Below are 18,286 nucleotides of genomic sequence, written 5' to 3' on the forward strand. Positions count from 1 at the left end.
CTCAAGAGAAGAAAAAGACCTACAAAAACAAACCCAAAACAATTAAGAAAATGGTCATAGGAACATGCATATGGATAATTACCTTAAATATGAATGGATTAAATGCTCCAACCAAAAGACACAGGCTTGCTGAATGGACACAAAAACAAGACCCATATGTATGCTATGTACAAGAGACCCACTTCAGACCTAGGGACACATACAGACTGAAAGTGAGGGGATGGAAAAAGATATTCCATGCAAATGGAAATCAAAAGATAGCTGGAGTAGCAATACTCATATCAGTTAAAATAGACTTTAAAATAAAGAATGTTACAAGAGACAAGGAAGGACACTACATAATGATCAAGGGATCAATCCAAGAAGAAGATATAACAATTATAAATATATATGCACGCAACATAGGAGCACCTCAATACATAGGGCAACTGCTAACAGCTATAAAAGAGGAAATCCACAGTAACACAGTAATACTGGTGGACCTTAACACCTCACTTACACCAATGGACAGATCATCCAAACAGAAAATTAATAAAGAAACACAAGCTTTAAATGACACAATAGACCAGATAGATTTCATTGATATTTATAGGACATTCCATCCAAAAACAGCAGATTACACTTTCTTCTCAAGTGTGCACGGGACATTCTCCAGGGTGGGTCACATCTTGGGTTGCAGATCAAACCTCAGTAAATTTAAGAAAATTGAAATCATATCCAGCATCTTTTTTGACCACAACGTTATGAGATTAGAAATGAATTACAGGGAAAAAAACGTAAAAAACACAAACACATGGAGGTTAAACAATACGTTACTAAATAACCAAGAGATCACTGAAGAAATCAAAGAGGAAATCAAAAAATACCTAGAGAAAAATGACAATGAAAACACCATGATCCAAAACCTATGGGATGCAGCAAAAGCAGTTCTAAGAGGGAAGTTTACAGCAATACAAGCCTACCTCAAGAAACAAGAAAAATTTCAAAGAAACAATCTAACCTTATACCTAAAGGAACTAGAGAAAGGAGGACAAACAAAACCCAAAGTTAGCAGAAGGAAAGAAATCATAAAGATCAGAGCAGAAATAAATGAAAAAGAAACAAAGAAAACAATAGCAAAAATCAACAAAACTAAAAGCTGGTTCTTTGAGAAGATAAACAGAATTGATAAACCATTAGCCAGACTCATCAAGAAAAAGAGGGAGAGGACTCAAATCACTAAAATTAGAAATGAAAAAGGAGAAGTTACAACAGACACAACAGAAATACAAAGCATCCTAAGAGACTACTACAGGCAACTCTATGCCAATAAAATGGACAACCTGGAAGAAATGGACAAATTCTTAGAAAGGTATAACCTTCCAAGACTGAACCAGGAAGAAATAGAAAATATGAACAGACCAATCACAAGTAATGAAATTGAAACTGTGATTAAAAAGTTTCCAACAAACAAAAGTCCAGGATTAGATGGCTTCACAGGTAAATTCTATCAAACATTCAGAGAAGAGCTAACACCTATCCTTCTCAAACTCTTCCAAAAAATTGCAGAGGAAGGAACACTCCCAAACTCATTCTGTGAGGCCACCATCACCCTGATACCAAAACCAGACAAAGATACTACAAAAAAAGAAAATTACAGACCAATATCACTGATGAATATAGATGCAAAAATCCTCTACAAAATACTAGCAAAGAGAATCCAACAACACATTAAAAGGATCATACAACATGATCATGTGGGATTTATCCCAGGGATGCAAGGATTCTTCAATATACGCAAATTAATCAATGTGATACACCATATTAACAAATTGAAGAATAAAAACCGTATGATCATCTCAATAGATGCAGAAAAAGCTTTTGACAAAATCCAACACCCATTTGTGATAAAAACTCTCCAGAAAGTGGGATAGAGGGAACCTACCTCAACATAATAAAGGCCATATACGACAACCCCACAGCAAACATCATTCTCAATGGTGAAAAACTGAAAGCATTTCCTCTAAGATCAGGAACAAGACAAGGATGTCCACTCTCACCACTATTATTCAACATAGTTTTGGAAGTCCTAGCCATGGCAATCAGAGAAGAGAAAGAAATAGGAGGAATACAAATTAGAAAAGAAGAAGTAAAACTGTCACTGTTTGCAGATGACATGATACTATACATAGAGAATCCTAAAGATGCCATCAGAAAACTACTAGAGCTAATCAATGAATTTGGTAAAGTTGCAGGATACAAAATTAATGCACAGAAATCTCTTGCATTCCTATACACTAATGATGAAAAATCTGAAAGAGAAATTAAGGAAACACTCCCATTTCACATTGCAACAAAAAGAATAAAATACCTAGGAATAAACCTACCTAAGGAGACAAAAGACCTGTATGCAAAAAACTATAAGACACTGATGAAAGAAATTAAAGATGATACAAACAGATGGAGAGATATACCATGTTCTTGGATTGGAAGAATCAATATTGTGAAAATGACTCTACTACCCAAAGCAATCTACAGATTCAATGCAATCCCTATCAAATTACCAATGGCATTTTTTATGGAACTAGAACAAAAAATCTTAAAATTTGTATGGAGACACAAAAGACCCCGAATAGCCAAAGCAGTCTTGAGGGAAGAAAACGGAGCTGGAGCAATCAGGCTCCCTGACTTCAAACTATACTACAAAGCTGTAGTAATCAAGACAGTATGGTACTGGCACAAAACAGAAATATAGATCAAAGGAACAGAATAGAAAGGCCAGAGATAAACCCACGCACCTATGATCAACTAATCTATGACAAAGGAGGCAAGGATATACAATGGAGAAAAGACAATCTCTTCAATTAGTAGTGCTGGGAAAGCTGAACAGCTACATGTAAAAGAATGAAATTAGAACACTCCCTAACACCATACACAAAAATAAACTCAAAATGGATTAGAGACCTAAATGTAAGACCGGACACTATAAAACTCTTAGAGGAAAACATAGGAATAACACTCTTTGACATAAATCACAGCAAGATCTTTTTTGATCCACTTCCTAGAGTAATGGAAATAAAAACAAAAATAAACAAATGGGACCTAATGAAACTTAAAAGCTTTTGCACAGCAAAGGAAACCATAAACAAGACGAAAAGACAACCCTCAGAATGGGAGAAAATATTTGCAAACAAATCAACGGACAAAGGATTAACCTCCAAAATATATAAACAGCTCATGCAGCTCAATATTAAAGAAACAAACAGCCCAATCCAAAAATGGGCAGAAGACCTAAATGGACATTTCTCCAAAGAAGACATACAGATGGCCGAGAAGCATGTGAAAAGCTGCTCAACATCACTAATTATTAGAGAAATGCAAATCAAAACTACAATGAGGTATCACCTCACACCAGTTAGAATGGGTATCATCAGAAAATCTACAAACAACAAATGCTGGAGAGGGTGTGGAGAAAAGGGAACCCTCTTGCACTGTTGGTGGGAATGTAAATTGATACAGCCACTATGGAGAACAGTATGGAGGTTCCTTAAAAAACTAAAAATAGAATTACCATATGATCCAGCAATCCCACTACTGGGCATATACCCAGAGAAAACCATAATTCAAAAAGACACATGCACCCCAATGTTCACTGCAGCACTATTTACAATAGCCAGGTCATGGAAGCAACCTAAATGCCCATCAACAGATGAATGGATAAAGAAGAAGTGGTACATATATACAATGGAATGTTACTCAGCCATAAAAAGGAACGAAACTGAGTCATTTGTAGAGATGTGGATGAATCTAGAGACTGTCATACAGAGTGAAGTAAGTCAGAAAGAGAAAAACGAATATCATATATTAACACATATATGTGGAACCTAGAAAAATGGTACAGATGAACCGGTTTGCAGGGCAGAAGTTGAGACAGAGATGTAGAGAACAAACGTATGGACACCAAGGGGGGAAAGCCGCAAGGGGGTGGGGATGGTGGTGTGCTTAGTTGGGCGATTGGGATTGACATGTATACACTGATGTGTATAAAATTAATGACTAATAAGATGACTAATAAGAACCTGGTATATAAAAAAATAAATAAAATTTAAAAATTAAAAAAAAAAAAGATGTGTTCCTTCCTCCACAGATTTTTGGAGTAGCTTGAGAGTAATAAGTATCAACTTTTCTTTAAATGTTTGGTAGAATTCACCTGTGAAGCCATCTGATCTTGGACTTTTCTTTGTTGGGCATTTTTTTTACCGATTAAATTTCAGTAATTGATCTGTTCATATTTTCTTTTCCTTCTGTCATTATTCAGTTTTGGAGATTGTATGTTTCTAGGAATTTATCCATTTCTTCTAAGTTGTCCATTTTTTTGGCGTCTAATTGTTCGTAGTAATCTCTTATGATCCTTTGTATTTTGGTGGTGTTGGTTGTAACTTTTCTTTCATTTCTGATTTTTTGTTTATTTGGGTCCTCTCTCACTCTCTCTTCAAAGGTGGCCCTGCTGACTCGCGTTGGTGAGGTTAACCCCAACCCTAGCCCTGCCCTGTTGTGCTTTGATGACGTTTCAACTTCCAGTGATGCACTTCCTAATGAGTCATTTCTGGCTGATGCAATCTCCACTTCCGGTTGTACCACTTGCTATGCTTCCCACCACATGACTGCGAATGAAAGAACCAGATAACAGGGAAACTTCAGGGTGAGAGAATATAAGCAGGAAAAGCTGACCATAGTGCACTGCCATGGCAACTGATTGCTGTGGTACCTTCTACGAGGTTATCATCTGCCTGCCTTGTGCAATTGAGCAACATTTGTCTGGCATATCTGACAGCTTCATATGATGGCTGGACAACACTCCCATTACACTGCCCATGGATACCCTCTGGGACATCCAACAGGTGAACCAGCAGATGGCCATCCTTGCTCTGATTCTTTATTATTTCTCTATTTCATTTATTTCTGCTCTGATCTTTATTGTTTCTTTTCTGTCCCCTAACTGTCAGTCTGTGTGTGTCTTTCGATCTGAAGTGAATCCCTTGTAGGCAGCGTAAATTTGGGTTTTGTTTTTGTATTCATTCAGCTACTCTATGTCTTTTGATTGGAGCATTTAGTCCATTTACATTTAATTATTGATAGGTATGTACTTATTGCCATTTTGTTAATTTTTTTTTAAAGTTTTTTGTTCCTTTCTTTTTCTTTTGCTCTCTTCCCCTGTGATTTGATGACTGTCTGTAGTGTTACAGTTGAATGCCTTTCTTATTTTTTGTGTGTGTATCTATTATTATATATTTATATATATATTTGATATATATATGTGATTATTTTAAGTTGCTGATCTCTTAAGTTTGAATGCATTCTAATCACCCTACATTTTCATTCCCCACCTACCACGGTTTATGTTTTTGATGTCATATTTTACATCTTTTTGTTTTGTGTATCTCTTAACTACATATTGTGATATAGATGATTTTACTACTTTTATCTTACAGCCTTCCTACTAGCTTTATACATTGTTGACTTACTACCTTCACTGTATGTTTAGCTTTACCAGTGAGATCTTTCCTTTCATAATTTTCATATTTCTAGTTGTATCCTTTTCTTTTTCACCTAGAAAAATTCCTTTAACATTTCTTTTAAAGCCGGTTTAATGGTGCTAAGCTCTTTTAGCTTTTGCTTATCTGTAATCTTTATCTCTCCTTCAAATCCAAATGATAACCTTGATGGGTAGAGAATTTTTGGTTGTAAGTTTTTTCCTTTCATCGCTTTGAATATATTGTGTCACTCCCTTCTGGCCTGCAAAGTTTCTTCTGAAAAGCCAGCTGATAATCTTATGTGAATTCCCATGTATGTAACTAGTTGCTTTTCTCTTGCTTTTTTAATATTCTCTCTTTATCTTTAATTTTTGCCATTTTAATTACAGTGTGTCTTGGTGTGGTCCTCTTTGGGTTGATTCTGTTTGAGACTACTCTCTGTGCTTCCTGGACCTGCATGTCTTTTCTTTCCAAGGTTAGGGAAGTTTTCAGCTATTATTTCTTCAAATATTTTCTCTGCCCGTTTCTCTCTCTCTTCTCCTTCTGGGATCCCTATAATGCAAATGTTATTACACTTGATGTTATACCAGAGGTCTCTTAAACTATCCTTATTTTTTTTAAAAATTCTTTTTTCTGTTCAGCTTCGTAATTTCCACTACTCTGTCTTCTGGTTTATAGTTCCTCTGTACCATCTAATCTACTGTTGATTCCTTCTAGTGTATTTTTAATTTCAGTTATTGTATTCTTTAGCTGTGTTTGGTTCTTGTTTATATTCTCTAACTCTTTGTTGAAATTCTTACTGTGTTCATCCATTCTTCTCCCAAGTTCAGTGAGCATCTTTATGATTATTACCTTGAGTCCTTTGTTGGATAGATTGCTTATCTCCACTTCCTTTACTTCTTTTTCTGAGGTTATGTCTTGTTCCCTCATTTGGAATATATTCCTCTGTCTCCTCATTTTGCCCAATCCTCTGTGTTTATTTCTGTGTGTTAGGTACATCAGTTACATTTTCCAATCTTGGGGAAGTTGCCTTATGTAGGAAATATCCTTTAGGGCCCAGCAGCACACTCCCCTCTGGTCACCAGAGCTGTATGCTCTAGTGGTGCCCCCTTTGTGGACTGCATGTGTTCTTCTGTTGTGGCAGGGCTGACTACTGTAGGCATGTTGGTAGGTGGAGCTGGCCCCTGGCCAGGCTGGCTGGGAGGCCATTCCTCATGCAGTTGTTGCAAGTCCACTGGAGGGCAGGGTAGGCTTCCCATGTGGTTTGCCACACAACCTGGGAGTTGCAAGGCTGCTGCCGGCCTGCTGGTGGGCAGTGCCAGGTCCCTATGTGGCTTGATGCTTGATTGAATGAATCTATGTGTGAATATAATCAGTGTGGAGCTGAGAAGGGCCTTAGGATGATCCCGTATCATCCTGACCATGCTGTTAAAGGCACTTCCCTTGTCTTGTTGGGGTTATTTATCTCCACCTGTGGTTATACTCTCCACCAGGAAAAGGAGAAACTGTATGTGGAACTAAAGCACATCCTGGCCCGGCAGCCTGGGCCTGAGGCTGCAGAGCAGCTACAGATCTACCGCCACACGCTGCGGGAGAAGACCAAGCAGCTTAAAGTAAGTGGTAGCCTCTGCTCCTTCCTGACTGAAGGACAGACACACTCTGGGGAATACCCGTGGACAAGTCTACTGCCTCAGCACAAGGAGCCAGTCTCCCAAATTCTGTCCTCCTTTGATATCAGCTTTTTTAGTGCTCTAGTCCCGGGAGGCACAGGGCAAGCCTTAAAGCTACCCCTCCGCTCCTAAGCTCATAGACTCCCACAAAACAGGGAGATGAACAAGTGGAGAAAGAGCTAGGGAGAGGATGATGGCAATGGGATAGAAATTTGGGGAACAAAGTTTGTATAGATTATCTCAAGATGATTTAGAGGATTCAGATGGTGGGAAAGAACAGAGGGAATATTTTAACACCATTGCCCACTGAAGCAGATCATTGTGTCAAAGCAGGTTTTTACTATTCATTCCGCCTGAAATACATGTACACAAAACACAGGCTACTCCCCAGTCCCCAGGAACCTTGCTTCATGACCATCTATGAAATAAGAAGCCATGAAAGGGAAGTAAAATCATTCTAGGATTCTGTTAGCATAAGTTCCCTTCTAAGTGACATAAGAACATTAGCTGCGGAGATGGAATGTTTTAGTATTATATGTGCCTTTTTAAAGTTTTTTCAAAAACTGTATGTTTCCACTATATCCTCACCTTTACCTGCTAAAAAGTACTTAGATATTCTTGGCATGTTAGGGAAGCCTTATACACACCCATGCACAGAATGTAGCACATGCCAGCTGAATTCTCGCACTTTCCTGTGCAATGATGGTAATAATCATTGCCTTTCTGCCTGGGGTAAAATAGATGCCACGCTACTAATATAGTACTAATCCTTTCACAAATAGAATGTTGTAAAATCACATCCTTTTACTTAAAAAAGGCAGATGAAACAGAAATGTAATGAGAGCATTAATTTTCAATTTATCACTGTAAGCATTCATTTTACATGAGTATCCTGAGACATAATTTGAGTTTTGCAGGAGGCATAATCTTTTGATTATTTTCATCCCTTTAAACAATTGAATATATCAAATAAAATAAAAACTTATTTTCTCAGGGGTGGGTGTAAATTAGAAAAGCACATGTCTTTACACTACTCTCAGATAGGCATACTTAGCGCTGGATTGTATTCAGTGGTTCATAGGAGACTTTTGTTACTTTAAACCTTTATCTGAGGATATCCAGATTTTTGCTCTGAATGACATGTGACCCTTGGTGGAAGATTCAGGGGTGGATAATACCAAGCCTGTCCACCAATTTGTCCTCATTATCTGGGCTGTTTTAGAAAATTCCACATTCATTGTTTGGAAACAAGGTCTTTGTTCCTAAGAGTTTAACTATTTTTTTTTTAACATCTTTATTGGAGTAAGATTGCTTTACAATGGTGTGTTAATTTCTGCTGTATAGCAAAGTGAATCAGCTATACATATACATATATCCCCATATCTCCTCCCTCCCACCCTCCGTATCCCACCCTCTAGGTGGTCACAAAGCACCGAGCTGATCTCCCTGTGCTATGCAGCTGCTTCCCACTAGCGATCTATTTTATATTTGGTAGTGTATATATGTCAGTGCTACTCTCTCGCTTCATCCCGGCTTAACCTTCCCCCTCCCGTGTCCTCAAGTCCATTCTCTACGTCTGCGTCTTTATTTCTGTCCTGCCCCTAGGTTCATCAGAACCTTTTTTTTTTAGATTCCATATATATGTGTTAGCATACAGTATTTGTTTTTCTCTTTCTGACTTACTTCACTCTGTATGACAGAGTCTAGGTCCATCCACCTCACTACAAATAACTCAATTTCGTTTCTTTTTATGGCTGAAGACAGTTTTTCTTCCAACATGAAAATCATATTCTTTAGCTCATGATAACATCGTCAGAATCCTTTTCACAGCAGTTAAGAGGAAAGAGTTCAGAAGCAGACGAACACTCGAAAGATAAAGATCCGCCTTTTATGCAAATTTTTTTAAAATGCAGAGCTAGACGGAAAACAAATTAAATCTATTGCATGCCCCTTAGGACAGTAGCCTCCCTTTTTTCCCCTTGGTTTTTTTTGGGGGTACCCCTCGCTTTAGTGTGCTCTACACATCCGTTTAGGTGAGTAAACTCCCTCTCTCCCTGTCCAGCCTGAAACCAGTAGCATCTACTGAACGCAGCAGTGCAAGAGGCAGGTAATTAGGCTTCCTATTAGAGCCCCTCGCATGCAGCACACCCTCCCTGCAGATGTCATAGCCCCCTGCTTCTTAGAGGTAAGTCCCAGTGCTGGGATAAAGAGAGAACCTGTGAATAGTCCCAAAGGGCACAGTAAAGAGGTGATTGACATTCAGCAGAACAGCAACCTTGGAAAACATATAAATTGAATACCTGCTGAGTGGTGGTGGCGGCAGGATGATTCTGAGTAATTTTTACAGTAATCCTCAGATGAATCACGCTCCCTCGTAATGACTTTTCTGAATGCTTTATTAAAAAAAGGCTTTAAAAGCAATTTTATGCTGTATGTCTGGGAGTTTTTCTGTTCGACTCACAGTGTTCTTGAACCACATTACACCATTCATATGTGAGCCTGTGCCTGATGGTTCTCCTTTAAAGCAGGGGAATGAGGTTCCATTGTTTGCCACTGGATTATGAGTCTTCAGACCTCCGTCAGACTTCTACCCAGATACAGACCTTGAACTGGTAGAAGTGTGCGGGTTAACTGTTAAACCTGGGCATGGTTTTGTATCTCTAGCCTCACTGAGGTAAGTGGCCGCAGATTAAAAAGATTTTTCAGAAAAGGATATTGTCTCACCGCGTTTCTTCTGTTAATGCTGCTTTATTTGTCACGCTAGGTTTTGTCTTCAGAATTGAATATGTATGAATCACAGAGCCAAGAATATAAGTATGAGATTGAGAAACTTAGCAATGAACTGCTGAACTTAAAGAAGAAATACCTTGCTCAGAAACGTAAAGAATACATTCAGAAGTAAGAATTAGTCAAATGTTCTAGTTTTGTTGTGCCTATTAACTCCTGATAAGAAAATAATTGCAGACAGTCACAGAGTCACAGACTTCACTGGGGTAAACTAAGTCAGGGGTGAGCAAATTACTTTCTACAGGTCCCTCAGTGGGCTGGTGTCAGAGCAAGATGGGTGTCTCCTCTGATACTGAGACCCCTCCTTAGGACCCTAACAGGGATTCATTAGTATCAGCTCACTGGTGGACCTCGTGTAGAGCAGAGGAAACCTAGTGTGATTTTTTTCCCCATACTGTTCTCACGGTTTGGAGATAATCATTCCATAACTATGTCTGCAAAGGAGGTTCACGATTAGCCTTGTATGGGCTGAAGCATATTCACATTTAAAACCACTGTAATTATGAGCAGTTCACAAGTAATTTTCACCTATGTTTTAGATAAACTGTCTCTGAACCATTTCTATGTCTAGTACCTGACTTCAGTATCTACTGTAGTGTATCGGCATGAGCATTCTTCTAGGAGATGGTAATGCAGATATCAGGTGAATATTTTGGGTTTCAGGATGCCTACATGTTGAAGAGTAAATGTTCTCTTCACTTTGTTATTGTTTGCCTAATCCTGGGGTGAGTGAGTGGGCCCAGATGAATCAGCAGGTTTGAACCTTGGCTGTGTGCATTGCCCAAATCATCTTGTTCATTCTGTAGAGGCTCACATTGTGAGTTGAAAGTCAGGCTTGGTATTTCATCCACATGGGCGTTTCAAGGACATGGTGAAACAGGGTTTGAACGCATCCACCAATAATCCATTAGTGGCAAACAGCTACTTAAAGTAGCTGGATGTGAATTCATTTGCCAGTAAAAATCTATCCTTTTTATAAATCAGAATATTCCCGCATTCCACATTTAGATGCCAGTTCCTTGGTAGACTAAAATATTGATAAAAACTATAGCTAATTTAGATGGGTCTGGCTTAATGTGTGGGTCTAGCAACTATCTGATTCAGAATCACTGTTGAGATTTATTAAACATGCAGGTTCCTAGGCCCAATTTCCAGATATTTGGATTCAGCAGGTTCTGGATGGGCCTTAAAAATCTGCAGTTTACTTGCTCTCTAGGTGAATTCCATGCACACTGATGTTTGAGAACCACTGATATTAATGATGTGAATTGAATGAATGTTGGAGTAGAAACACTGTAGTTTTCTTTTAGGACACCAAAATTGTGCTTATGAAATGTCATGTCTAGTTTCCATGTGAGGCAGTTGTCTAGCTCTGTGGCCTTCAAACTTTCTGAGTGTGCACCCTTATCAGAAAAACAGTTTTGAACTTGCAGCCCCCCTAATATATATGCATATAGTTTTTAAAATTAAAAAAATACTATTTTGGAATAGTTTTTTACCTCCAATATATTTTAATTTATAAAGTACACACAAATACTATTGTCACTTTGTGAGTAATTATTAGTAAAGAATGATTTTTAATTTTCAAAGATAAAATATTGAATCTCTAATATCTTCTTGCCACTTGCCAACAGGTCATCCCACTCATCTTGTAGAGTTCACGCATTCCATTTTGGAGACCAGTGGTCCAGTTGAAACAGTTATAAACAGCTGGCTTGGCTAAACAGTTAATTGCCTTCCTAGAGCTCATTAACTCCCCTGCCTTGGCCCTGGGATTTGGCCTAGTTTCCATTGACCTTACTGATCCCCTGGCCAGGCACACACAGTTTTCTGGACACAGGGAGCATGCTGACAGAGGGACACCCCTCTGATAGCTCATTCCCTCCCAATGGCCCATCCACTAGAATTGCACTGCCCCCGGGCAGTATGCCACTTGTGGCTATTTAAATTAAAGTGAATTGCAATTCAATCAAATTAGCAGTTCAGTTCCTTAATTGCACTAGTCACATTTCACCTATTTAGTAGCCATGTGTGGCTAGTGGATGCCACGTTGGGCAGCTCAGATATAGAGCTTTTCCACCATCATGGAAAGTTCTATCAGATAGCACTGCTCTAGACTCTGCCTTTGCCTTGAATCCTCATTCCTTGTGGCCAATCTGACCTGGCTAGGGCATCATTTGGTCGTTCCATTTAGTTGGGATCCATAAACTGGAGGGAGACAGAGAGTTATGAGTTCATGGGAGAACAGGGAAAAAAAAAAAAACAACATTAAAGAGCTGAAGGAAAATATGCCCAGGCAAGAACAAAAGTGCTGAGATGGTTTAGACTGGAAGGAAGAAGGCTGAAGGGAGTCATTAAGGTGGTCTATAAATACATTAAGAAGATCGTATAAAGGAGACATTATTCCCATTAGTCAACTTAGATCAGGCCAGAAGCATTAAGCTTAAGTTCCTTCGGAGAGGAAATTTTAGGTTATTTAAGGAGAGAGAGGGCAGGGGGAGGGGGGCACTGCCTGCATCTAGCAACAGTCAGGAGGTAGACAAGTTGTCACAGTACTTGAAGGAATCTTCTTTGCTGGACCCACTCAAGGCTAAAGCTTTTGTCCTATTTATGGAGGACGGCTTTTTATAATAATGAAGTCAATTCTGCTAAGGGACAGCTAGATTGATTAACAAATTCTCTGCAGGTTCTTTTCAAATGGAATAATTTAGAATAATCTCTGTGGATATTCTCCTCACATATACTCTTTATAAAATAGCAACTCATATCATTTTTACCTTTTTGCCTTTTTTTTTTCACTTTTCTCAAACCCTGTTTTTATCATGCTCCAGTCCTGACCTGCAGTCCTACCCACCTGCCCTTGACTCCCCTACTCTGGACCTCCAGGCTGGTCTAGAGTCTGCAGTACAATTCAGATTCTTTTGCAAAAGGTAGAATTCTCTTCCCTGAAGTAAATCACTTCTATTAGCCAAATCTAATTGGTTTTAGTCTTAGTAGTTTGCTCAGTTTTTATTTTTAAAAAGGGACTCCAAAGATGTTTTCCATAAGACCCCTAATTATTCAATAGGTAATTTGTATAAATTTAAGATACCTCTGCAGGAAACCTGAATGTGTGTGTGTGTGTATGTGTGTGTGTGTATGTGTGGGTATTTAAAGAAGATCTGCGTAGAAGATACATTGTAGATTAGAATTTCCTTTATCTATTGCCAAATGTACTATCTTATTTATCTTTCCCAGCTTTTCTTGTATCTTAAACTATTTCTAATAATAACTGCTGCTCATCTAAAGTTATAAGAAAATTTGTATTTTATAAATGTCCAAGTTTGATGAAGATACCTTGTGTGTGTGATAAATATTTATGTTTCCACTGAAACTTTGGATTATAAAAGTTGATAAATGATGAATTAATCATTATAATTGAGCCAAGAGAAGGATTCTTCTGACTGATCTTTGGAACTAAACAAATGCTTTATAAAATAGGAAGATGATTACAAGTCAGGAGCCTCCAGTCCACAGGGTCTGAGCTCTTATGAGGCCTTCTGTCCGTATTTAGATCAACATGAGGAAAGCACATTTAATTGTGTCTTTCCCTAATTCTATGTGTTATCAGTAACACCTAATTAGATTTAAACCACCACCTTGTCTCAAACTGGAAGCTTTGATCAAAGCAGTTTTCAGTGGCTAATTCACCCTAAGAACTATCAAACATAGAAGAGGAAAAAGGTGGTAAGGAAGTTAACTTTCACCTCCTTTCTTATAGGAACAAGGACAGAATAGGCATGGAGAATGCCTTCTCAATGGCCAAACCAGCTGGCCCTCGTTTTACGGGGGGTGGATTTCCCCTCAGCAAGTCATCCAAGATGAAGTCCTAACTCCAAGCTGCTGGCTGGGTCCAGCTGAACAGCTCATGAAATTCACTCTGGAACATTTTGGAGGAATCTCTTTGAAATCCCTTGGATCACAGACATTTAGGGAAATCAGTCCTCAGATTCCAGGATGGAAAGAAACGCAGAACTATTATAGTCATGTACATATAAGAGTGATGACGTTCTACATAGTCCACATGGATATTAACAGAGTGTAATTATATCTGTTCAATTAGGCCGACCCATTCCATGAAGCTGATCTTTTGTTACTACCACATTGATTTATTTTGAAATGCGCCACATCTAGATACTCTGTATGGATGAAAGTTTGGATCCTAATGTCTCTATTATAGACATTGGTGCATAGATTTTATATTTTTTAAAAAATTTTTTGAAATGCAATGCATTCTTATTAATAAGAATCTATTGTAATTATTCCTCACTAACAAGTCATTGATGAGATGAGAAAGAAGGACACACTCTCGTATTTAAAAAGTGTTCTGAGAGTGATTTCTATGTGGAATTTCTTTTCAGGCCTGGGGTATGAAAATCTATTCCAAAGAGACATACTAATAAATGCTTCATCATAAAAAATAAAAAGAACCTTTGTAGAGATTTTGATCTTTGCTTTGGTAGAGTACATAATTAAAGTTTAAAACTACTGTGAGAAATGTTTAACCCAAGGATGTGATTCAGAGGAACCAAGACTGTAAAATGAGGGGTTTGGGCTGGTATCCATTGAAGGTCTATCCTTTCTAGACCTCACACTTGGAGAACAGAGTTACATGGGACAGAGATCTGTTTGCCTTCCAGGCTGTAGGCCAGCATTTTGAGCCGCTGAATCCATTGTATTTTCTTTGTGTTGAAGCCACAGTTATGTGGGCATCAGTTCAAAGTTCCCTTGTTTAGAGTGTTCATTCAGTAATATTATGTGGGACACTCTGGCCATCTCTCTCCCAATAACTTGACCTCTGTAATTTTTAAAAAATAATTGAAGAGTAAGTAGCTCATGGATAAGTAAGGACAGTATAAGTAGATCATTCCATTTGTGCTGCAGAACTAAGGTTCCCATTGAGAGGAGCAGGAGACTTAATGGCCCCAAGATGTTTGTTTAGATTATCCAGAGAGGTAGGAGTTTAGAGGGATCTAAAATCATATTCTGCTGTCCCTCTCAGTTCACTGCCAGAAGCAGACCCAAGGCAATGATGGCCATGAAAGTGATTGATTCTGAAGTGATCCCAGGAAACACCCTAAGAGTTGGGGAAGTAGGACAGGGAAAGGAAGGAGACCAACCTAAGGCTCAATGTCAAGTTCCATGGTGGGAGACTTTGGCTGGACCTTTCAGGGAGCTCTGGAGACAATGTAATCACATCTCAGAGTTGCCCCCATCAGGGTGAGGGAACTGGGCTATTTATATCCCCCATGCTTCCAGTCACTGGCCAAGGAATGCTCTGGAAGGGTCTTTCTGGTCTTCCCTGTAGGCAAAGCAGCTCTCAGACAAAGAGACAGCAGTTGCTCACTGTTGAAAGCAGAAGTGTTTAAGGGCTGGGGGAACTGAATCAGGCAGTGTCATCCTCTGTTGCTTCTCTCACATGATCCCAGTCGAGAACTGCATATAGAAATCAACCTCCAGTGTAGCTGGTGACCCTGTGGTGAGGTGTGATCATCAGCAATTTGTGTACCATGTGGGAGCGTGAGGATGGTTATATACACAAGAGAATTTGCTTAGAAAACCTTGAACCTGAAGAATCACAATGGGGCTGTTTCCATTGTTGAAAATCACTGATGCTGTATTCCCTCAGAGCCAACCACATTCTGTTTAGGCAGAAGACTTTTACAGGTAAGGTGAGGCAAGACAGTTATGACATGTGCCGCACTGGAGGGTTTCCCATCCATTCAGGAACATTTTGAAGTACAGCTATAGCCAACTTCCTTCTGAGCCCTTGGGTGGCTTTATAAGAGGTTCACTTCTCTAGAGAAATGGGGTCTGTGATTCTTGATCTATTGCAGTATGGCAAAGACTCTGGAGACAGATGCCAGTTTCAAATCCTGGCTTGTCATAACAATTGAGTTGTTTTGAGGATTAAATGAGTTAATGCATGTAAGCTTAGAACAATGTCAGGCCCATAGTAATTGTTCAATAAATACCTACTATTATTATTACATAAGAGATACCTTATGTTTTGAAATTTGAGAATCAAAGTTGTTACTTAATACTTTATTATATCAACTGTAAAGATGATTCTTATCCTCGTTTAGCGGGTGAGTGACATTAAAATGGATGAAGCTAGATTTGCTAATGCAATTTATAGTTTAGTATCTTGCAGAAATGCCATATTGGGGACCTCATGAAAACTTCTGTATATTTTTCTTATAACTGTGATCTGGGGACAGATCCTTCACTTTCAGGAGTTGGAGCTTCCAGAGGGAAAAACCCTGGTGGCCTCTAGCTACCATTTTCTTCTTGTTTCTCCCCATGTAATGGAGAAGGGTGGTCAGCCTCTGCTGATGACCTCTGATCTTGGTCCCATTAGCTGAGATCGCACAGGCTCTGGGAGCTGACGCAGCAGCTCTATCAGCTCAATACACTTATGTTCAAACGGAGGAAGAGTAAATTAAGGCTTAGAAAAGGTGGAAGATACTGCTGCTGCCTCTCATTTACTGCACATCCTGACAACCCAGGGTATTAAGAGCAATAACTATTTAGGTGCAGGTGTTGCCACTGTAGCCACAGTACAAAAATGAGCTATTAAAAACACTGAGATTTGCAGATCATTAAAGATAACTGTGAGCTCACAGTGGGCTTAAGGTGCTTTTAAAATCACATATTTGAGCTGCATTGTAAAGCAACATTAGGAGATTATACAGTACCATCATTTTACCCCAGGGTTTTGAGCGTTTCAGAAAAGAGTCCTTTGTAGTATAGTCTGAAGTCAGGGAGCCTGATTCCTCCAGCTCTATTTTTCGTTCTCAAGATTGCTTTGGCTATTCGGGGTCTTTTGTGTTTCCATACAAATTGTGAAATTTTTTGTTCTAGTTCCGTGAAAAATGCCAGTGGTAGTTTGATAGGGATTGCATTGAATCTGTAGATTGCTTTGGGTAGTAGAGTCATTTTCACAATGTTGATTCTTCCAATCCAAGAAGATGGTATATCTCTCCATCTATTTGTATCATCTTTAATCTCTTTCATCAGTGTCTTATAATTTTCTGCATACAGGTCTTTTGTCTCCTTAGGTAGGTTTATTCCTAGATATTTTATTCTTTTTGTTGCAATGGTAAATGGGAGTGTTTTCTTAATTTCACTTTCAGATTTTTCATCATTAGTGTATAGGAATGCAAGAGATTTCTGTGCATTAATTTTGTATCCTACAACTTTACCAAATTCTTTGATTAGCTCTAGTAGTTTTCTGGTAGCATCTTTAGGATTCTCTATGTATAGTATCATGTCATCTGCAAACAGTGACAGCTTTACTTCTTCTTTTCCGATTTGGATTCCTTTTATTTCTTTGTCTTCTCTGATTGCTGTGGCTAACACTTCCAAAACTATGTTGAATAATAGTGGTGAGAGTGGGCAACCTTGTCTTGTTCCCAAAATGTTCATTGCAGCTCTGTTTACAATAGCCAGGACATGGAAGCAACCTAAGTGTCCATCATCGGATGAATGGATAAAGAAGATATGGCACATATATACAGTGGAATATTACTCAGGCATAAAAAAGAAACGAAATGGAGTTATTTATAGTGAGGCGGATGGAGTTAGAGTCTGTCGTACAGAGTGAAGTAAGTCAGAAAGAGAAAAACAAATACAGTATGCTAACACATATATATGAAATCTAAGGAAGAAGAAAAAAAAAAAGGTCATGAAGAGCCTAGTGGTAGGACGGGAATAAAGACACAAACCTACTAGAGAATGGACTTGAGGATATGGGGAGGGGGAAGGGTAAGCTGTGACAAAGTGGGAGAGTGGCATGGACATATATACACTACCAAACGTGAGGTAGATAGCTAGTGGGAAGCAACCACATGGCACAGGGAGATTAGCTCGGTGCTTTGTGGCCACCTGGAGGGGTGGGATAGGGAGGGTGGGAGGGAGGGAGATGCAAGAGGGAAGAGATATGGGAACATATGTATATGTATAGCTGATACACTTTGTTATAAAGCAGAAACTAACACACCATTGTAAAGCAATTATACTCCAATAAAGATGTTAAAAAAAAAAAAAAGAGTCCTGTTGCTAGACCAGCCATTGACTCTCAACTGGGCTGATAGGGAGCTGGTATGGTTTCTCTGTTGATAGAGAGACACATGATAAAGAGGACTCCCTGGTCATTATTTGCTGATAATAGCTTCTCAGTGACTGCTCTTAGGCCAGGTTTTTATTGTGCTTACCTCTGAAGAAGTTGCTCAGAGCAAAGGTTTGTTGCTGTGATAAGCTGTAGAGATGGAGGTT

The 18,286-nt window shown here is 38.9% G+C and overlaps 1 protein-coding gene across 1 annotated transcript in view; it reads left to right on the plus strand.

The window, feature by feature from the left end:
• Positions 1 to 13,972, plus strand: part of CFAP58 (cilia and flagella associated protein 58) — a gene marked incomplete at its 5' end in the record, with an annotated part of 102,539 nt that extends 88,567 nt beyond the window's left edge. The window contains 3 exons of the mRNA XM_082339681.1: positions 7,007 to 7,126; positions 9,948 to 10,081; positions 13,731 to 13,972. Of these exons, the coding sequence (XP_082195807.1) occupies positions 7,007 to 7,126; positions 9,948 to 10,081; positions 13,731 to 13,842 (366 nt within the window). The remainder of the gene's footprint in view (positions 1 to 7,006; positions 7,127 to 9,947; positions 10,082 to 13,730) is intronic.
• Positions 13,973 to 18,286: the final 4,314 nt, after the last annotated feature.

Source organism: Balaenoptera borealis (genome assembly GCF_965194805.1).
Source record: "Balaenoptera borealis genome assembly, chromosome: 10".
Taxonomy (NCBI): domain Eukaryota; kingdom Metazoa; phylum Chordata; class Mammalia; order Artiodactyla; family Balaenopteridae; genus Balaenoptera; species Balaenoptera borealis.